Source organism: Trichosurus vulpecula, chromosome 2, assembly GCF_011100635.1.
Source record: "Trichosurus vulpecula isolate mTriVul1 chromosome 2, mTriVul1.pri, whole genome shotgun sequence".
NCBI classification, from domain to species: domain Eukaryota; kingdom Metazoa; phylum Chordata; class Mammalia; order Diprotodontia; family Phalangeridae; genus Trichosurus; species Trichosurus vulpecula.
In genome coordinates, this window is record NC_050574.1 from 158,165,767 (window position 1) to 158,189,130 (window position 23,364).

The 23,364-nt window shown below is 40.5% G+C and overlaps 1 protein-coding gene across 1 annotated transcript in view; it reads right to left on the reverse strand.

Annotated features, from left to right (window-relative positions):
* Positions 1-23,364, reverse strand: part of FAT3 (FAT atypical cadherin 3) — a 211,087-nt gene that overhangs the window by 33,917 nt on the left and 153,806 nt on the right. Inside the window, exons 16-20 of the mRNA XM_036743967.1 lie at positions 21,092-21,235; positions 17,809-18,006; positions 15,896-16,694; positions 6,699-6,833; positions 4,096-4,253 (exon numbers count right to left, since the gene is read on the reverse strand). Of these exons, the coding sequence (XP_036599862.1) occupies positions 4,096-4,253; positions 6,699-6,833; positions 15,896-16,694; positions 17,809-18,006; positions 21,092-21,235 (1,434 nt within the window). The remainder of the gene's footprint in view (positions 1-4,095; positions 4,254-6,698; positions 6,834-15,895; positions 16,695-17,808; positions 18,007-21,091; positions 21,236-23,364) is intronic.

Consider the following 23,364-nt stretch of genomic DNA (forward strand, 5'->3'; position numbering starts at 1 on the left):
TAAATTCAGGTTTTCCTGATTCCAGGGCAGGTGCTCTATTTAGAGTACCACCTAGCTGCTCTTAGTAGGTGCTTAATAAATGTTTGTTCTCTTCCCTCTCACCCACTGCTGGTGACTGTGTCTTCAGGGGGATCTTATGTCACGGGCTGTCCAGCTGCCTGAGGTCCAGGCATTGGTGAGTGGGCCACAGGATTGGCAAAGGCTGCACCCTGAGAAACATTCTAAGATAAATCCTTGCCATATAAAGCAATACAAAACTCTGAAGGTTCAGAAGCCTGACAGTTATATATTAGTGTTAGGGCCTGACATAGGGAGCTTTAATTCCAAGGCATTGTGAACGCCCTCACTTCATTCTATCCCCATATAATTCTCTTGAGAGACACCTTTCACCTACTTTGTTATCCTAAGTGCTTTCCAAAGATGGCATGCTAACTCAGAAAATACAAGGAACCAGAACTCACAATGGAAACAATGCGTTTCTACTTCATTGGCTGCTGAACGAAGCACAAGGTATACACATTGCACCAAAACCCAATAAAATGAAGTCTTGCAAGAGGCACAAAATGCCAAGCAAACAGATTCAAATTCCCAAAGTGGATGTTCAGAGCTATTAATAGTTTAGTACAGATGTGCTCTGATTTAAGACAGCCCAACATATGAAAAACCCCAAATATACAAAGACAAGCAATTTGGGGGTGAGAATTAGCATTACAAAAGTATTCATAAAATTTTCCTTTAAATAGCAGGCTCTTCTAGTATATTTCAAATATGACTGCTTTTACAAAAAAAAAATTGAATTTACATAAATTTCAGAAACATACTTGTTTTAGAAAATGAAGTCCATGCCAGAATCTTTGTATCTGTCAAACGTTAATAATTTGTTGTTTGATTTATATCCCAGGATTTAGAAAGGAGGTTGCTTTTCAGATTAAAGTGAAATGTCAAGGTTAAGAGAAGCCCCATTTTGGAGGAAAAAGAAATCCTGTCTGTGAGTGGTTTTGATTACCCCAAGTTCAATGCCATGGAAGATATTTATTCATTAAAATTCCATTCACTAAGCATTTAATGAGAGCACACTATGTGCAAGATACTGTAAACTTTTGCTTAATAAAAAGAGCTGCATTCATCAAAGGCTTCAGGCTCCTACTTCAACTCAGAAGCAAGAGAGGAAGGCAGAGAGGACCAAGGAAGGAAAGAAAGGTTTTGGTAAAGAATAGAACTGAAGCTGCACAAATTGGTTGCTGTCTTTGGATTATGCTTTATAGACAGAATAGGTAGAAGTATTCCATAATAGTTCCTGAAAACTTTGCTTTCATTCTTCCCCTTTAAACCCATTCTGAAAACATCTGACGTTCACAAGGGAGCCTATCTCGAAAGCAAATGAAAACAAAGAAAAATCCAGAGCCCTTGCTTTTGTACGTATTTTTCTTTTCCCACTATGAAAAGTGGATCATAATCTTTTGGTCAATAAAATCGAGTTACATGGAAATACTCTTCTCAACACTGCCTTTCCAAAAAAAAACATTGATAATATTTTTCCCCAAATTGAAGAAAAAAGCTTGATCGTGGGATTTTCCGTAAGCTTCTTCTAAGGCTAAGATTTTTAATTTGGGGTGCATGAACTTTTAAAAAAATCTCTTTAAAACTATATCAATATAATTGGTTTCCTTTGCAAAACATTTTAGCTTATGTACTTTATTTATTTTAAAACCATTCTGAGGAGAGGTCCTTTGTTCCTTCTTGTCTTGGGCTCCAATAAGAGTGCCACAATATCCAGGAAAAAGGAGATGATAGCTTCCCTATACTCTGCCTTGGTGAAAACTCATCTGTAATATTTGGTAGGGTTCAGGGTGTCACATTTTAGGTGACACTGATAAGTTGGAGAGACCCAAAAGGATGGCAACCAAGATGATGAGGAAGAACATAGGGATCATGTCACCTGAGGATCAACTGAAAGGGTTGGGAATGTGCAGTCTGGAGAAGAGAAGACATGGCGGCATGAAACTTCTCCAAGAATCTGGAAGGCTATCGTGGAGGAGAGATGAGACTTACTCTGTTTGTCCTCAGATGGCAGAAGTAGGAGCGATGGCTGGAAGCTACAAAGAGCCCAATTTAAGTCTGATAATAATCTTTCTAATAATTAGAGCTGAGAGTGGAATGGACTGCCTCAGGAGGTAGTAGTCACTGGTGCTCTTCAAGCAAAAGCTAGATGCCTTCTTATTGGCGATGTTGTAGGCGGAATCCTTGTTCTTGGATGGATTGGACTACAAGGCCAATGAAGTCCTTTTTGTTTCTGAGATGTTGTGATTAACTTAGATGCTGATTGAAATTCCATGGAATAATAAACACGTAGACACATGGGGGATATGTGTGTGTATGGGGGTCAACAGGAAGCAAAGCAGGGCCCATTCTGGGTTGTTTTTAAGGGTAGGGTTCTTGGTGTCTAGATGATTCCTAAAGTCCTTTCCAGCTCTAAATTCCAAGATCCTAAATAGTTTTGCGCAAGGGTAAATTTCTCCTGGCTAGCAACAACCCCCGAGGGGTCAGAATCTCTAACAGAAAGATGATGACTACAGCTGGCATAGAATGGCACAGAGGGAGGTTTTATTTCTAGCCTTGACAAGGGGCTTCCCAATGACTTCTATTTTCTTCGCTCTTCCTTGAAATAAAGTTGTTTTGTTGTTATCATTGCTGTCGAACTGTTTCAGTTGTGTCTGACTCTTCCTGACCCCATTTGGGGCCTTCTTGGCAACGATACTGGAATAGTCTGCCACTTCCTTCTCCAGCTCTCTTTATAGAAGAGGAAACTGAGGCAAATAGGATTAAGTGACTTGCTCAGGGTCATACAGTTAGTAAGTGCCTGAGGCCAGATTTGAACTCAGGAAGATGAATCTTCCTGACTTCAGGCCTGGCACTCTATCCACCGTGCTACTTAGAGTTGCCCAGAATAAAGGTGTACAGTTAAGCAAAACTAACCAATGTATTGGCTATATCTGATTTGTTGTTTAGTCATTTTTCTGTTGTGTCCAACTCTTCACAACCTCCTTTGGGGTTTTCTTGGCAAAGATACGGGAGTTGTTTGTTATTTCTTTCTCTAGCTCATTTTACAGATAAGGAAACTGAGGCAAACAGGGTTAAGTCACACATATATCTGACTGGCTAGAAGTTAAAAGTATGCCTCACTCTGCTCCTATGATCACCACCTCTCTTCTGGGAGATGGGAGGGAGGTTTTATTGTCATCCTCTGAAGTCACAATTGGTTACAGCACCGCCCGGGTGTATGAACAGCCTTTGAAGATTTCTGAATTAGTACTAAAATTCCCTGTTCAAATAAGTTATTAGGTAAGTTTGCATATTTTGAGTTTAAAATTTCTCCAAAGAAATTAATCTGCATTTTGGTCTTTCATGTGTGGGTTTGATAAATATAACCGCTCTCTCGTTTTTTTCAGGGAGATCTATGTATTTGCGATTTGCTGGGCTATTGTAGCATTGGTGTAGGGCTAGTGTAATGATGCCAGGGATGCTGAATACAGGCCCAGGAGGGGACTTTGTTGGGGGTGGGCAGTGTAGAGTGTCTTGTTCACAGATTCTGTACATCTCAGGGATCCCAGGAAAAATCCAGGCTGGTTTGTTTTTCTTTTAATGACAGAGGCTGAGGAGTCAGGATATTCTGTCAAGGACTGGAAAACCTAAGCTCCCCACACTCCAGGCCTGAAGTCCCAGAATGAAGGAGGCTTCACCATTGGGCTGAGAGAGGTGCTGAATAGAGTAGAGAAGGATTACAATCAATGCTATCCCTGCAGAAGAGTTGCTATGAATTGTTGAGTGATTATAGCTCAAGGAGACTACTCTTAAACCTACTCTAGGGGGAGATGACACAATTTACAGAGTCAAGTTTGACGCTAGATGTTCAAAAGGAAAATGGGGGTATTGGCCCCACTCCCAGCTTGGCTGCTGTCCTCTTGCCCTGAATTGTGCTTCTGGTCTTCTGAACCCAAAGACAAAATGATTACAGCATTCCCCAAACCGAGAGCCAAAATGCAAACATATAAGCTAGAGAAATGACTGCAGCAAAAGATAACCCACTTTAATTACCTTCAGAATTATGCAGGGATTTGCTCTGGTGTACATTATAATCCCATTGCTTTGCAGTGTTCGCAGACGCAGAGCCAACTTAAATTCCTCTTTCTTGCTATTTTCAGAAAGCCGGTACTTGATGTAACTGTTTCCAGCAAAGCTTAGAGAAGTGTGCCCTAAAAGAATCATTATGAGAAGATACATATACTTTTAATGTTCATAAATGAGCAGGGACACACAAAATTACCCAACAACTGCCAAGCGACTTAATTAAAGATCATGCGCAGCTAATGAAGCCATTTTTGGAGAAAGCTTTTAAATAAAAACCTATCAACTCTGGATTAAAAACAGTTCCTCCATTACATGCCACACTCCTTAAATTTGGGTTGAAAAAATTTATTAAGCAATCAGATCCTAGGGATCTGGGTTGCCCTGTGCCAATGGGAAATTTAACACTTCAAAACCTGAATTATCACTGTGCCACTGTAACTCTTCCTGTTGAGAATCAGCAAAATTCTAACTTTCAAAAAGATGCAACAAATGGTTTCTGAAGGGACTGAAGTACTTTTAGTACCATCAGATGAAACTCTGCTACTAAATAAAATTGTTCCCCTACTTTCAAGTAATGGATTTCCCAAGTATTGCAAAATAAAAGTCATTTCAAACCAATCTATACTAAGGATGATTATAAATAATTAAAAATGACACTTTACATTTACAACATATTTGAAATGTTGATAAAATCAAGTTTCTGAAATGCCTGGTTTTGAGTCTGGTCCTCTTTTTCTCCTATAACTACATTTATTTTAACAGGTAATGGTCAAAACCGAAATATTGGATGGAGAAATTCCATCTTCTGCAACAAGACTTTCCCAAATCCTCTTAATCCTAGTGCCTTCCATTTTTTAATTCTCTCTTATTTATCTCATATATAGTTTGTTTGTACATATTTGTTTGCTTGTGGTTTCTTTCATTAGATTGTGAGTTCCTCGAGGGCAGGGACTGTCTTTTGTCTTTTTTTTTATCCCCAGAGTTTAGCACAATACCTGATACATAATAGGTGCTTAATAAATATTTACTGATTACTGAGTGAGGAAGAGAACAAAATTTCTGTCAATCTCTTAATAGGATAATAAGGATAAGGAAAATTAAGGGCTGGTATCATACATGTGGATTATGGGACTTGATTGGCAGAATGGAAGTTTGGAGAGAGGAGATTTGGGCTCTAGTCTAAATACTCTGTATAAACTATGCCCCTATTTTTTATGAACATTCTGAACATACTGGGTAAAATGGTCATTTTCTAACTCTAACACTTTTTAAAAAGAAATAGTAGAGTATCTTCAAAGGGTATGTTCCTAGGGATAACTAATGGAGTATGGAAGTCACCCCATTTTGTATATTGCTTTGTTCTTGGGGCTGATAGCTGAGAAAATTGTATTGTTATCTCCAAATAACTGAGCTAGAAATGTCAACAATCCTGACTGAGTCTGAGTCTGACTAAAATTGTCCATATTTTTGAATTTCACATATGCTTTATAATAACAAAATGACATTTTGGTAATGACTAATGATTATACTTCCCCTTCTTCCCCAACAATATATTTTAACAATCAATGTTAGAATTCAAAAAGCCATGCTTGGAAATGAATGAAGGCCACAACAGCCGAATCGAAAGCTGGATGAAGGTCAAGGAGGGAAGATTTAAAGCTAAAATCATATAAATAAGATTTTTTTTCCAGGACACGGGGGTGGACGCTTCTGGTTTTATGAAATATGCTACCATCCATCTCAGATGGATAATGCATTCCTTACTGGTCCAAGCTTGCTTGGCTTATTCCGTAGACCATGATTGGCTTTTCCATCTAAAGTATTATCTTCTTATGATGGCAGATTTATGCAACACTCTGAATAGCAAGGACTATACTAAAGATGAGCTGCCCTTTGCTCCACCAATCTTCTATCTTCTACAATGTCACACTTTTAAAATAGATGAAATGAAACTGAAAAAGCCTACAGCATTTTTTGGTTATTCCATTATAAGTAGTACATAGTTATTTCATTTTTATTTAGTAGAAATACTAAATTCTAGGTTCTGGATTCCTGGTAGAACCCAGTGGCAGGCAATTGTTAGCACAGTGACCGGCACAAAGAAGGCATTTAAATAAAATATTTGTGGACTGACAGCTCCCTCTTCACAACATCGGGTATGAGGACATTAATGGTAGAATCACAAGCTTATAGATTTAGGGCAGAAAGAGATCCTGGAGGTCACTGGATGCTCATTTTACAGATGAGGGAACTATGACCTAGAAAGATGAAGTGATTTGGCCAAGGTCACATAGTGACCTATGGGTATGAGGCAGGATTTCCTGATTCTAAATCCATCATGCAGTCTATGATCTCCAAGTTGGAGTGGCTACCCAAACAAATGAGTGTAAGAAGCTCAGAGAAATCACAAATAAATTTTGAGAGTGTGCATCACATGTGGGTCAATTCAGAAAGGCATTTCATATGCTGTCAAGAAATGCCTTCTAAGAGTTTGGGGGGAATGATTTAATCAAGGGTAAGTGCTATAGAAACCAAAGTTACAACATTCTTCATCCAACACCATTCTGTACCTGAGCATTCGCCAAGTTTTCCTGGTGGACACTGGCAGATGAACGGTCTTCTATTGGCTTCATAACCAACACACTGCATGTCCCCAGGACAGGGCTTCTCCATGCAAGGATCATTTGACCCTGGACAGAGTCCTCCTATTACAAATGGAACAACACAGTTAAGTATACAAAGAGATGAGTGGAAAGCAGAAATTGGCCAAGAATGGTGCTAGAGAACAGCAAGGATTCAAAGAGTAAGGGTGGCACTATCTTATATGGACTTCCTACATTGTGGCGTACATAAAGAATACCTCTAACATCTACTGTCTATGTTGCTGCATTGAGATCTCCAATTTAAAAGTGAACTAGACCGGGATTAGACCAGTTCCCTCATGGAGATTGGGAAAATGTTTATCATCTCACCACTTGAGATTTGTGGAGATAAGGTTTCTTGGGACTGATGAAAATCTGGAGATTGTAGGATCTGGAGCTGGAATAAACCTTAAGAGACTATTTAGTTTATTTGCCTTATTTTTACAGGTAAAGAATATAAGACCTAAAGAGGACAAGTGTTTTGACCAAGGTCATGCATGTAAGTTACCTGGGCTTTGAACCTAGGTCTTCTAATTCATAATCTAATACTTACCCCACCCCCAACCCCTTCCCATACTCCATCTGACCTTTATCACCAAGGTTGGGCCAAAGGGTGGGGTAGAGGTGGACTTGTTCTCCAGGCTCCCACCAAGGGCCCTTGAATTTTGCCTAAATTTGCATAGAATCTAAGTGAGTAAAAAGAATATTGCTATGGACCCCCCCCCCCCACAAAAAAAGAATGGATTGTTTTGCTGAATTAATTTACAGTTATGGAGGCAGAGCACTTGACTATTTCCTAATCTCTCCCACTTCATGCTGTTTTTCTGACTTTGTGCAAATGCGATATAGCAACATTCATGAAAAGTAGAATTAGCTATTTCAAAGGAAAACATCCTTCCCAACCATGATCCTAATGGCACAGGAGGATGAAACTTGTATTAATTCTTTAGAAAAAAAATCCTGGGAAGCAGATTAACAGATTCAACTATGAAATTAGGCGCCAAATGAGTTATTTTGATTCTGCAACCTTGGCAAACACAGGAAATGCACTTTTCATGGAATCTGGATATTTCAAAAGTAATTAGGCCATTTCCTACCTGGTGAGAGAGCTACTCCTTAAGTGTAAATTACATCAGGGTAAGTAATAAAGTGGCTATAAAAGGAGACAAATTAAAAATAACTCACAACTGGAACAGTAATTTTCTAAATGGGTTCCCAGTGGCCTAAAAGAGTTAGAGCCCCTTTATGTGAATTTAACACTTCTGGGGATTCAGCAGCTCTATCACTCGGCAAGATCTGGCCTATTATATTTTTCTTAGATTTCTATTCTATCCTGACCATTAAGCATACTGTCCTACTAAACATTAATTTCTTAGTCTAGAAGAAAATAGCAATTCAACTTTAACAACATATAAATATTTTAGGAACTGTAATCTTTGAGAGAAGCAATATAAGTGGCAAGAACAAACCCAAAATTTATAAATTCTATTTTTCAGTGGTTTATAGCTTAGCCATAAAAGATGTTGCCTGGCCCTGAACCGGTTTATCACGTCTCTGCTGATGAAAGGATTTTTAACAGAAAATTTAGAAATAACTATACATCTGGTTTTAAAGGAAACAAGGAGGGAGAAGGAAGGACCTGGACACTTTAAAGCATAGGGAAACCTGTTGTTTAGCGACAACGATTCAACAAAAATTCACCTTTTGACCTCCTTGGAAATCTTTGGTGCTGCCAGGTCTTTTGCAATGCTCCCCCGGCTTAGAAGCAGTTGGTTGGGCATCCTATGTCTTCTTCCAAGTAACTGTTAATGACTAATGTTAAGTGGTTGTTGGTACTTTTAGGCAAAAACAATCTGTTTTGTCCAAATGCCCAGACCATTCATAGATAATGGGGTCAGACACATTCTTCAATATTTACTTGCAAGACCAATAGGTAGGTTGGGGTAACAGTCACATTTCATTGGCATTAAGTCAACTCTCAATGATCTCTATGTGGATTATTCCTATTTTCTGACACCCAGCACAATTCTAGGCTCCTCCACTTGCAAGACGGCTGATTTGTGCTCAGGGATTACAAACTAATATCAACATTTCTTCAAGCCATACCGAATTAGCAAGTTATATTGCTGTAAAAAATAATTACAAGGTGCATCCCCCAAACAAATGTTAATAATTTCTAGATCATCTGCGTTACCAGTCCCCTAATTAAGCATAACATCTGACTATGTATTTAATCACTGTATTGCTGACCAAACCATAGGAAATATCTTTTCCATTTGAACTATACAGGTGACTCACATCACCATTTTTTTTCTTTCTAAAAGCAATATTCCCAGCAGTCTGGCTTTGAAAAGGTTATTTAGAGAGAAAGCCAAAGTTCTTGGTAAGGGGGTAGGATGGGATGGAGTACTGTCTCATTCAGCCTTTTTTAGAATCCTTAAAAAGTATCCTCTCTGATCTCCTAACTGGAAAACACAGAATAGGAAACATTCTGGCTGCAGTGGAGGTTTTATCTCTGGCCCTATTCTCATTCCACTCTGCAACAAAAGCTACCCCCACCAGTCCTTATGACAAAAAAGTAAAACACAGGGGTCCATCCTTCTCAGGGAACTCTTACTGTATCTCTTTATCTTTTGTGTCTCTCTGTCCTCCATCTCTTTCTATCTCAATCTCTCCGTCTGTCTTTGCCTCCCTCTCTGTCTTCTGCTCTTTCTCCCCACCTCCCCTCTCTATGTCTGTTGGTCTGTTCAAGTAAAGAAAGGCTTAATAGGGAGGTTATTGAGCAAGCGGGTTTCTCCAAACTAGAACATGGATTTTTCTTCTCTGTAAACATTTGGAAGTACTTAGGTCATGTCTAGAATAGGTGCTGTTACAGGGGCTGAATTCCTTATGACTGAGGTGGAACAGATCAGCACCTGCCTCATCATGGCTCAGATACAATAAGATTCTAACAAAGTTGTCTGAATCCTGGGAAAGATTTTTAGGAGCAAAGCCTTCTCTTTGCAGCTACACCTGAGGGCTCCCTAAATACCTAAGACCTGGTCAACTTCAAACAACTCCTAATAACTTAATTGGCTTTGACAAATCACATTTACAAAATTACTATTTTAGGACATATATATGTCCTATAATTGGTATGGGCCACAAGGCACTTTTTTAATTGTAAAACAATGACCCCCTCATCCCTCAGGAAGTGTCTGCAGACTTCTGGGAGGATAGTCTGTCATCATAACTATCCCTAAGGAATTCAGATTTAATCATAAATGTGTACTAGGGTCAGAAACATCTATCTTAATGGAGGGATGAAAGATTTATGTCACGAATTTTCAGGCTAGTCAGTTTATGTCCAGAATTGGTGCAGAGGGGAAAGGGATTCATTTTGTTCAGCCAAAAAAGTTCATTTTCACTCTGCATCATGGCAAGACCAAAAGGGAGCTTGGTTAGTGTTTGCCATTTTATTCCCTTTTTCAACCTGTATGTTATTTAAAAATACCTTTTGCACATGTTAAATTTTGCAGCATGTCAAAGTGTAAAATCATCAGAGCAGACTAGGGTGTTCAAACCAAGCCTGAAGCTAATTACTCTGCTTTGTAGATACTTCCTGTAATCAAAACATTAAGAGGTTTCTAATGGGAGCTGCTGGTCTTCCTGACTACTAACCTGGGAATGATGTAGGGTCTGGCCCAGCCACATTTGAACAGCTTTCCTTTTTTGTCAAATGCATGATTTAAAAGTTTGCAAAAGATACACAGTATTGTATTAGGTAGTAGCTGGCAATTTATTTTGTTTTATTTTTTTTTTTTGGTCTGGACTCATCTGTGCTTTCATCAAGTTTAATAAAGTCTCAAGAAAGAACTTTCTCTCTATCAATGCTGATTGGCAACTTACAGTCTTAGAGAATAGCCTGAAATACTGAGAGGCTAAGGGATTTGCTCCAGGTCGCAGAGGCAGTGCTTGAACCCAGGGCCTCCTGACTTCCAACGGTCACATAGTTAATATCTGTCAGAGAGGTAATCTGAATATAGGTTTTTCTGGCTGGGGCCAACTCACTTTCCACTAATTCACACTTCTCGACTGCTATTAACAAGCCTAATAGTTTCAGTAACCCTATGAGGACTTTCCCACCCAGTCCTGTCTGTTTCCAAGGTATCCAGTTCAGACAGCTTTTTTGCCCAGGGTGAGGCTGCAAACAATATGCTCTACTTTGAAACAGCTTTAATCTCATAGTCAGGTGGTAATTTAAGACACAGGAAAGTTCTTGCAGTTGACAAACATACAATTTATCTGGATTAAAGATGGCGGGTGCTTTGGAAGCAGCTGAGAGGAAGGAGATGCAGCTGGGCTCTCAGGATGGAAGCTCTGGCATCATTAGAGCCTTCCCTCTCCCCTCTTTTTCGTTACATTGAGATTTGCCCGACGATACATACACAGCATTCAAGAACCTAGCATCACCATCAGTTGCGATTCGTATTTTTTTACCTGGACCACTATCTAGATTTGTATCCGATTCATCCCAAGATGGAACCGCACAAGGTCATGGTTAAGAGTTAATATCTCACATCAGAACTCATCTTGGCCAAAGCCCCTCCAGCTCCCTTCTCTCCTCTCCCTTAAACTATAGAAATGTACAGTACCAGTTCTGAGTTGGTCTCCTGTGGTTTTCTCACAGAAGCCTGAATCATACAGTGTATTTGCTTGGCTGAACCACATTTTCTGGATGATTTCACCACTGTGCTGAGTACAACTTCATGCAATGATACTTTCCATGGCATATATGTATGTATGCATACATGTATGTACATATACATATACACACATATACATACACACATGTAGATAGATATATAGTTAAATACTTACAATTCCATACACATATTGGAAAGGGAGGCAGTGGCCTCAGATTCAGGAAGACCTGTGTTTATGTCCTACTTCTGACACATATGAGCTGTGTGATCTCAGACAGGGCTCATAACCTCTCTGTACCCTGGGGAAAGCTATAGCTTTCAGAGAAGGTGTTGATCTACAGACAGAACAGATTCCTGACAGAAAGTTCCCTACAGTAATGAAAAGACAGATCTGGTCCAGACAAAAATCGAAAGGGACCATCCTACCTTTTGAACCGTATTGCAACCATTACAGATAGGTGATATCTATATAGCCCTTTGAGGTTCATAAGGTCCTTTTACATATATTATTCCACTTCAGCTCCCCAACAACACTTTGTTGGTAGGTACTAAATTATCATCACATCTTTATTTTATAGGTGACAAAATTATGGTTCAGAGAGCTGATTCGTTCTGCCCTTGCTCAAAAAGCCAGAAAGTGCTAGGGAGGAAGAAGATGTGAATTCAAGTCTTCTAGCCTCTAAGTCTAGACCTCCATCTAGAAATACTATGTTGCCTCTCACCATCAGGATAGAAGAAAAGCTAATCCTTCTGGACAGCTCAAGAAGGAGTTCATACACGTGGGACACTATATATCTACACCTACATCATTTTATTCTGTTACTTCAAAGGAATATCTGTTATGAATGTTTGTATGTAGGAAACGGATGGTTTGTGCTGTAGAATGGACTTGCAGAATTTAAGAATGGACTAATGGACTTCCATAGACGCAAAACAAACATTCAGGGCTATTTGAAATCATAAATGCCTCTCTCTCCCATCTGGTAGAAGCTAGAAGGTAGAATTGTTTCCCGGTGTAATAAGGATGGTGACTGATTGATGGGGGTAAGGGGGAGAGGCCTTGTTAGCATAATAACAACAATAAAAATAGTAACAGTATTTATATAGTGCTTTCACATATGTAAAATGCTTTAAACACATTATATCATTTCATCCTTCCAATAACAACCTTATAAGTTAGGCGGGATTATTGTCCTCATTTTGTAGATAAGAGAATAGAGGCTGAAAGAGGTCACTCAGGTGACTTGCCCAAGGTCACACAGCTAGAGAGTAACTGAGACAAGATTTTAACTCAGGTCTTCCTGTCTTCAAGTCCAGGACTTTATGCACTATCTTTTCTGGCTGGTTATTCTTAGTTGAACCTCAAAAAGTCCTCTAAGGTATGTACAACAGAAATTATTTTGCTTGTATCATAGGTACATTAAAAACAGTTTAAACATAAAGAGACATAAAGCAGTTCGGTGACTCGGTCAAAGTGAATCCTCTGTAGAGCTGGCACAATAACCCAGGCCTCTTTTAGGTGTCTGTCTAGCACCACTTTACCCTTATCTTATGACACGTACCTACTGACACTTCTATAGATTCACACGCATGCCCACACACACACACACACACACACACACACACAAACATTTATATACCTCTTTCCTCACAACAACTCTTAATTCTTGGCCAGTATAAATATCATTACCTTCGTTTTACAGAACAGGAAGCTAAGTGTCTCGGGTAGGATTCTGACTCTAAGCCTAGTTTCTTGCCATAGTAGCACATTGCCTTACACTCAAGCAGCATGTAGCACAATGTCTGGCACACAGTAGGCACTTGATAGATGTTTATTTAATTGAAATATACTTGCAAGCTTCTTATTTATTTCATAGAGCTGAAATCAAGCCCTTAGAAAAATGCCAGGAGGGCAACCATCCAGTTCTCCCACTACTACTCATACTTAGGTCAATTCTTGACCTTACTAGCAGACCCTTCTTCTAGACCATCTCTCCTCTACATGCTGGTCAACAGGCCCTTTTAGAATGAGTTGGGTAATGCTTTTCCAGTCTCCCTTTCCTGGTCAGATTAGGTTTCATGTGTAATTTCCCTTCTGCCTGATTTTATGTCAGGCTTCCTTGTGAGTTAGTGTGTACGAGGTGCCTATCAGCCAGCGGCAGCTACAGAGGCAATCACACAGCTCCCTCACACCTGCTGAACTGCTGTTCACATGCAAAATTTAATGGTGGCTGAAATTTAATGAGGCCAACTGGCACTAAAATGCAGGTCTTCTTTCATTCAGTCGCAGCAATTCAGCATTTTCGTTCAAAATGATCATGATCATCAGACTCAAAAATCTGTATGAGAAAAAGACGAGCTTTGTGTTGGGCAAGGAATAGAGAGAGCCCTGGAGGAAGCCAACTCTGTGCAAGCAGGACCATGGAGCTTAGAGTGGAGAGGGCCGCCATTTGTAAAGTTAATCACTCCACCCAATGGCCAATAGGGTCACTTTCAGATCCTGTAGCTGGCTAACCCGAGTTATTAAGAGTCCAAAGGGCTTAGGCTCTCTCTATAACTTATAAAGATCTAATATTTGGGCTGTCCCCCATGCCTAGAATGCTTGTTTTGAACCTCTATTTGCCCCAACACCCAGAGATCACTTTGTATATATGCCATATTTATTCATCTGTGTACCTGTTGTTTCTCCACAGTACAATGTGAACACCCTGAAAATGGGGGCTTTTTATTTTTTTCTTTTTATCCCCAGAATCTAGCATGATAGTTTATGCATAGTAAACATTAAAATGCTTGTTCAGCTGACTTGTTGATTGCATATTTGTTACTTTTATCACTGTTAATGAATTGTAAATGCCTCAAAGGCCATAAACATAGCCAGAATCATAATTTTATTTATTAGTTGGATAAGGCATTGAACTTCTCTAGGCCTTAGCTGTCCCATCTATAAAAAGAGTCTATTAATACCTCGCCTCTTTGAAGGAAGGGTTATGTATCTCTTTAGATCCATTGTATCGCTAAGATCTATGATTCTGTGACATACAATAATTATACAAATGAGCTGATAAGAAAGGGAGACAGTGATGTTCTCTTGATCACCAAGACTGCAATCCTCTCAGAAACTCAGGATTTGTAAGGTCTTGTGTCCCACCTTTGGGGTACCTAGGATGTGGCTCCTGGAAAACATTAGAGGAGGGGATGGAGATTCCGGACAAGTGTCCCCAACACAGTTTCCCATCTTGCTTCACACAAAAAACCATCAGCCAGAGCAAAGTTCCAATTTGCAAGGTTTTTTCAGAGCCTGTACATAATGACTTACTCACCTAGAAACAAGGTAACATGCTGTTCTCGACAGCTCCTCGGGACTCTGAGAACGTGTCATTTCAGTCCTCTCTGTGGGTGAGACTCTGAGGCATGTGCCAAGGTCACACCGTGGGGGGCTGTAGTTGGTACATTTGCTCCTGCAGAGTAGAGCCTCCCCCTGTATTGAGCTATGCCACCTCCTGCCCTCTGCTCGACACACCTTCATTAAGCTCCTCACAGTGCTTTGTTGCATAAATCAGCTTGCTTACTAAGGTAATCTAGGTAAGACACGAACAGCTGGCCTGCATAAATTGTGTGTGGCAGTGACATCTGCTAGAGACAAAAGCACTTCGTGTATGATGCAGGCATTCAGATAGTCTGGCTCACAGAGAATTAACATATCCAACAGGTCTGGTCATCATTGAATCTGACTGATGAAAACACACACACACACACACACACACACACACACACACACACACACACACACAGACTATTTATGGAGCACCCACAGGGTGGTTGGCACTGTTCTGGGTGTCTGTGCCCAGAATGGAAGGGAGGCAGGAAAACCATCAACATACTATTCTTACTACTACAAATATTCCATTACTGGATGTCATAATCGTGACAGCCAAAATTGTCACATTCTGGTATCTTCTACAAACAGGGCAAATGGGAATTTTCTGCAAATAAAGAGGGTGAGGATCTCTGCCACTTTGCAAGGAGTCAAAGGGCTCCTTTACAAACTTTCTCCATCCTGGAAGTGATCCCTTCGCCAGTCACTTGAGCAAAGGTTCCCATTGCTTAGAAAACCCCTGGTGTACAATTTGAAGACCAAGGCAATGATGTTGTCTGTGCACATCAGACAAAAACGGAGAGAGATGTCAAAGGGCGTGGCCTCTCATTGACCACTGTGAGTTTGGTGCCCCTCTACAGATGTGACCTTTGCCCCTGAAAGGTCACGGTTCACTGACTTATTACAGAAATAAACAAGAACGAGCCCAACCTTGCAGCCTCGAGCGATGAATCCATCTCTGTCTGTTCCCCAAGACATCTGGACCCTTCAAGTTGCCCCTTCTAAACTGGTCTCCCCAAAAGACCTGGGAAAATTCCCCCTCAAGGGATAAAAACTAAACTCACCATTACATGTACAGCGCACATTCCTGTAGAAACGAGGACACACAAAGCTAATTCGAGCTGTGCTGTAGGTCATTAGAGAGTGTGAATCTATGGACAAGCTTTGCTCACAGTGCTGTTCCTGACAATCCAGTCCGGAGCAATTCTTCTCCAAGATGGCTGAGATGCGAATCACATTCTCCAAATGTCTCCTTGCATTGGACAGCTTCTGGATGAGGTATGCAGGCTTGTAGAAGCCGCCACTGTGCATCTGCACAGCAAACAGCATGTCCAGTTGATTGGTGCCAGCCACAGGCTGGATGCTGATGATGTGGAGGCTGTCCTGTTTCTGGGAAAGGACAGCATTTCGGAGGGTCCTTCGGAACCCATGCATATGCAGTCCAACAAAGTCCTCAGGGGACACGTTCTCGAATCGGATGGTGACTGTGTTCTGCAGCATCTCCTGTACCAGCTGCTCCACGTGGACGATGACGTCGATGGGCACCTGGAAGCGGCCGTCACTCACAGAAACATTCAGAATGTACTTACCACTGTCCAGGCCTCCCAGGGCAATGATCTTTCCATCATGGGTGTTCACCTTGAACAAGCTTCTCTGCTCAGATTTCAGTGCATATGTGAGTACATCGTATACATCCTGGTCAGTGGCATGGATCTTCCCAATGACACCCCCAGGGAAGTCATCCTCCATTGTGACAATAAAGATCTCTAAGGGGATGGCAGTGGGCTTGTGGATGCTTTCTTCAATCACCCGGACACGAACGTAAGAGTGAGAAACTTGCTGGGGTTTGCCTGAGTCTTTTGCCTAAAATATTTGAAGAAGAATTAAGAGAATAAAAATCTCATACTTTCAACTATGTTTCTTTCTTTTTTTTTTTAAAGCCATTCTCTCTCAAAGTGCTGAAGATGTGCATTTAAAGTAAGGGGAGCTGTTTATCACTTTCAACCCCCAAATGCACCATTGACTATTAACAGTAAGGCCAGAAAACAGAACAGAACTGGGGGTAGAGAGAAACGTGATCCAAAAAATACTGTGACGGCATTGTTTTCAGTTTGGGTAGGAGGCAGAAGTGAGGTTGCAGACAAAGTGTTGTTATAGCCAAGAAAGTCTTTGTGCTCAAGGGAGGTCTGGTGCACACAGTGGGCATTTAAGCAAAGTCAGGTAAACTGAATCAAAGCAAAGACCTCCCATCAGTTATGCAGTGGTATCACTGGAGACCAGGTATTCTTATTCTCTGAGCTCTGACAAGGGGGATCTCCATCCAGACCTTGTTAACTTCTTCACCTTTTTATTTTTTTCTTCTCCCCCTACATCCCTTGTCCCACAGAAACTGATACTCCAGGGGAGGGCAAGTGAGCATAAGCCATCCCCTGAAGTCTGTTGCTAGTTTATTTATTCTTGGTTCCATCCTTTTTTTTTTTTCAAAATGTGGGGGAATGGAAAAAGATTAAATGGGCTGGGTCAAGAAGATGAGGTTTCTCTTCCTCCCACAAAAACTTAAGGAGACATCTGGCCTAAACCAAATATAAGATGCTGATTCATTACTTCCCCACTTACGGTGATTCAGCAGATGATGCCATCACAAAGGAGGGAGCCTTGTATAACTGAACAATATTTGGGGGCTAAAATGGACCCCTCGGGGCAATTTTAAATAAACCTAAGCAGATTGATCGCCTGCTTAAAGCACACCCTAAGTAAATATTAGGCCTGAACAATGATGCCCTCATTTCTTTCTATTCAATTTCACATGAAGAGCCTGCTTTTATTGGTGTGAAATTGAATTTGAGATTAAGAGGGGAGCATATTCCTACATGGCCACTAAATTATGTTTACTTACTCAACAAAGAGAAACTAAGCAACAGGCACAATAACAAACAGAAATGAAAGACATCTGGTCCCTAGAAGGGCAAGACAGTACCTGGATGTAAAGCACGTATTCCGGAGAGTCCGTGTGCCTAAAGATCACTGCTGATCTTAAGATCCCGTGAGGGTCCAACACAAACTCCTCTTCCTCATTTCCTGCCAAGATGGTAAAGGTAAAGGGGGGCCCATTGTGAAAGGAATCTCGGTCTGTCACCATCAGCTGCAAAATGCTTGTCCCCACTGGTTTGTTTTCCTGCATAAAATAGTACGGGGGGGGGGGGGTAAAGGATCAAATTGTATTCTTCTCTCTCTTTAAAAAAAGCAAACTACTGCTCACCAGAAATACAATGTTTTGAAAAGGAAGTAGTTCCCATGATATTTTATTATCTTCAGCCAAATACTGGAGCTTATTAACAATTTTTATTTTCCTCTCTTTCCCTCACCAATAAAGGTCATATTCATGTTTCTCACTTGTTTGTTTGGTTTTTTTTTAAGTCCTAACTGTGGTCTTGAGCTGTAGTCAATTCTCCAATTTACTGAAACATGCATGGCTATTTGAAAGCGCTCCGAAAAATCAGGGGTGGAATAGTACTCACAGGTTGGTTCATTTATAGAACAATTCTAGAGACCCTCCCAGGTCAAGAAAACATCGACCTGTTGGGAACTGCTTTTTCTCAAACACTTGTTACAACAATCATACAGAGAAAAACTCTGGGACACTACATTACAATAAGAGACTTTGGTGGGGGAGGGCATTCTAGAAAAAAATATCAAATTGATAGCAAACACACAGAAGCAAGCTCCAAAAAGAGTACTGACTTTAGGGTTTTGACACCCACAAAAAGCTCAAGCTGAACACACTTAGTAGTCAATGACCTCATTTATTATTATATTCTACATTACATAAATAAATATATAATTATAATATAAATTATATATTATTCATTGGAGATATGGGGGGAAGAGTGTCTTGTAGCTTTAATGTCAGTAGAAAAATTTTTATTCATTTAAGCAATCAGTAACTCAAGTAATATTTTACTGATTCTCTGCCTCTCCTCCCAAATGGTCTTTCTCAATATGCCTTGGGTCAGAGGTTATCCTCACTTGGATTAAATTCCTCTGTGGCTCAGGAGTTGAGTCACTCGCTGCTCTCCATTTAGATTTCAGTGCTGTTATAGGTCAGAACCAGAGTCAGTTTTGCCAGTGCAGGCCTTTTGACGACAAAGATTTAGGATTAAGTGAGTCTGGGTCAGAGAGATTGATAGAATGATACATGTAGTTTTGGCAGGGAGGAAAATGCAGGGCAGGAGCATAGGCTCTAGGTCCTGAATTAGATTGAGTCTTATCAAAACCATGTGTGGGAGTAAGTCAGAGTAGATTGGGGAGAGGGAGGGAATTATTCTGAAGGAGAAAGATAGCAGGACCTTCAAGGCCTGTCATTTTTCTCCTCCTCTCAAGTGTCCTTTCAGTCAGCGAGAACCAGATGCAAGATCCCTCTGGAATCAGTTACTGTCCCTTCCGGGTTCAGCGAAGATTTATTGCTTCACACTGCAATATACTCAGCCCTGCACCAAGTGTAAGATTTATTTATTTATTTGCTCAATCTATATAGCCACTTCCCTCCAGAGAGGAAAGACATAATAGTTGCCTCAGGGGCTCACCATCCATGAAAAGAGAGAGAGATATACTGCAGAGGCCAGACACTCCAGGACCTGGAGGAGGGTCACAACTTGGAGGGGGTGAGGGGCCTCTGGTCTTTCATTCTTCCCTTCCTGTTTGGCATTTGAAAACAGTCTGCCAGGCTGATTGATATATGTCATAAAATGAAAATTAAGTACCTAGAGTCTATCTTGTTTTGAGGCGAGGATAGAGGACAAAAAGCTGGGGGGAAGGAGGGGGGGAGGAAGAGTCTGGGAGAGGGGCCACCTCCTAAAGAAACTGAGGCAGGCATAGAAGTTTCAGTAAATATCTAAGTAGGGACTTATTGTATCAGGAGGGCCGAGTTTATAATCTCAAAGAGGATCATAAACATGTCTGAAAGGTTCGGAATCGCCGGATAGAAGAAACTCTCAAAGTAGAAGGCAGAAGAATCAAAACATTTATTTAGGCTCCACAGTAACCAACCCATGAACCAGAAGCCCCATTTTGATATGTTGATCAAAATCTTCCAGGCCCAATAAGTACGCCTTGCAAGAGTAACCAGGAGGCTACAGAGAAGCATGATTGCGTAAAGCAAAATCATGCTTCCCCCTCGATGGTAATAAGATTACCCACTGGCCTGAAGTCTTTGTTCAGCTTCCTCCCGTAGATCAGCTCTGCTACTGGCAGCTCCTGCCTCAGCTGTGTCTGAGTCTGAAACTGAAGCTGCAACTGTAACTGACGATGTAACGGTCGCTGTAACTGACGATGTAACTGTCGCTGGCTTCAAACCAGATGGGGATCACGTTATACAGCTGTTGGAAATAACACAAGAAGGGGAAGAAAACTGTCTAGTGGGGATCTAGGAGAGGCAACCAAAAGAATACCACCAGCTGGAGGCTTCAGATTTCATGAAAAGAGGGGGTGAAAATGAAGACAACACCTGTTTGTTCTGTAACTACTCTCACTCTGATGCCTGGGGCCACCTACCTTGAAAAGCGAGGGTTCCAACATAGGCTTATATAAGAGGCGCTGTCCAGCCTCAGACTATCTGCTGTCTACAGAAGACTGGGGAGCCATGGAGTGAGGGGGCTGATTCTGGAGGTTCAAGTCTATACCAGCGTGAACCTGAGAGATGTCAGGGACTGAAATAATATCAACACTCCACCTCGGGCCTGCCCTTGATCCTTCATACAGATGGAGATCTAATCAATAGTTGACCTTGTGTATACTCCTGGTGTGTGGTGTTGCAACAGCTTTGGGAAGTATTAGGTTATGGGGCACATGGCCTTTCTCTCTGATGTATGCGTCTAGAAAAAACAGCACTAAGTCATCACATCTTGCAGCTGGATTTTAAAGGGCAGGTGGGTTAAAAAGCGTGAAATAAGTTTTTGGCACTGGTTCAGCTCTCTAGAGGGACACTGCTTTGTCCAACTGCCAGATCTCTAAGCTCCCCCCACCCTCCTGCTTTATGAAATATTCAGCACCCAACTGGCTTTCCTTCTCCTTAACAATCCTGGGGTTTATGTTCACTCCCTTCACACTCTAGACAATAATCAAGACAGAAGATACAGGTTCTTTTCTACAAGTCAAGTGAAAAGGGTAAGCTGATGTTTAGCAAAAGGCACTGAAGAAGAAACAAAAAGCAGCGTCCTAAGAGGTCTCATCTTTGAGAGTTGCATCCACAGAGGCAAGTTTACCTGGATTACGGCAGTATAGTTGGCTGGTGTGAAAACAGGGCCATTGTCATTTACATCGGAAATGTCTATGTTGACTGTCACAGTGGATGACATGGCAGGAATGCCACTGTCCGTAGCCTGAATGAGTAATGAGTATCCAGACACCTGTCAAAGGGAGAGCACACTGCATGAACAGCTGAGAAATCCATAACTCCCATCCTTATGGCTACACTCCAAGCAAATTCAGGCAAAGCAGAGCAGCTCAGAGTAGTTCATTATGTGCCTGGGGGGCTACAAAAACTAAAAGGATATATATATATATATATATATATATATATATATATATATATATATATATATATATGTATATATATATATATACACACACACACACATACACACACACACATATATATAACATATATGTGTATACATAAAACACATAAGCATATATCTCTCAAATACACAGATACAATTTTTTTTTGGTGGGGAGGAAAGGGGTCAGGTCCTATGATTTCACTGGTAAAGAGAACTTCCAGTGAAGAAACTCCCTTAAACAATGCAGACTGGTACTTTGGCTTTGCAATTTAGAGTCTTAGAGAGTTGTGGGAGGCATTGGGAGGTTAAATAATTTGCCCAAGGTCACATAAGGCTAGGATTTAAACTCATGTCTTTCAGGCTCTAAGGCTGGTCTCTGTCCAGTGTGCTATATATGCTCATTTTAATCAATCAATTGCCCATAGAAATTGATACACTTATAAAAATGTATCTGTGAAAGTTCTATATGGCAGTAGAGTCCAGGTTCCATAGGACATTAATTTATTCCTCTAGTCATAGAGGACCATAGACTTGTTCAAGTTCACACAGGTCAGAATTTGAACTCGGGTCCTCTAACTCTAAATCACTGACATGGCAACACGCTGCCTGCTCGGTCTGGCTCCTAGGATAACTATGAAACAATCCACTGCCTTCACTTTGTTATTTTGGGGCTTCATACGACTTTTGCACTGTGGCCTAATACATGCTATGTGGCTTCATGGGAATACTTTGAAAGGCTACTTTGGGGGACAAGGTTTTGGGATGCTAGATTCCTCATGGATACATTTATTGCTCAGGTTCCATTATTTTATAAATATTATCAAGTGAGTTTAGAATAGTACTTTGCACATAGTTGGTGCTTAATAAATGTTTATTCGCATCCCCATTCCTACCCTCCCACTCCCTTCAGTGCTTTTAAGTGGTTATGTGAAGGACAACTCCATCTTTCTCCAGCAGACCTTAAATGCAAGATTCTCTCTTATGGCCTCTTCTATTCTAAATATTATTATACATAAGAGATTACATAAGATATACATAAGAGATCATTACTTTATATGTATCCCCAGCACTTAGCACAAGTTCCTAGAACACAGTAGGTGCTTAAATGTTCATATGTTCATAATCCACATATAATCTCAGCCAGTTACTTCTGTGGTAGTTAACACTATCTCATTTTTTAAAAAATAGTATGTTGAGAATTGGGTCTTGGAGATGCAGGGAAAGTATAACCTTTCCTATCTAAAATTCTATAGTCTAATAAAATATGCATACATAATTAGGTAGCATTACAGTTATATATGTGCTTATACATATGCATTTGTACACATATATACATATATGTACACAGACCTGTGCTCTACTTTAAAGACAATCCACTATATAAAACTCTGAATTTGCAGGAAAAGAAAAATTAGAGTGATAATTCGCTTTATGAAAGAAGTCACCATTAGTAAGAGTTTGTTGAAATGAATTAAACAGTGAGTTCCCCTAGTACATTGAAAATGTCATTTAATTTATGAATATTTGATCTACTCAAATCTTTTAAAGAATACTACTGCATAACATGAAATAAATTTTAATATTCCATCTAATGATGAGATCCTATTAAGTCAGTAGGAGGAAAACCATTAGTAAAGTCAAGGAATTAACCTTGACTTCATTCAAAAAAGCTAGTTACTTGTTTGTTTAAACAAATAGCAGTGCCTAGACTCTTAGATGTTATTTCAAAAATCAATAAATTCATCCATACGGATGTTTCCTTCACCAAAGCAGATCATAACCTTTTAGCCCCTTATCCAACATTCTTGTGAGTTGCCGTGGCCAAAGGAAAAAAAAATCACCAGCTGGTCAAAGTTCTGGTGAAGAGCCCCTTGAAGTTTGGTTAGGCTGGTTCTTCAAGGAAAGGCAGACAGCCTGTTTCAGGGCCCCATATTTGCAGCCCTTCCAGCATGGAATGCCTTTGAAATGGCTTCCTC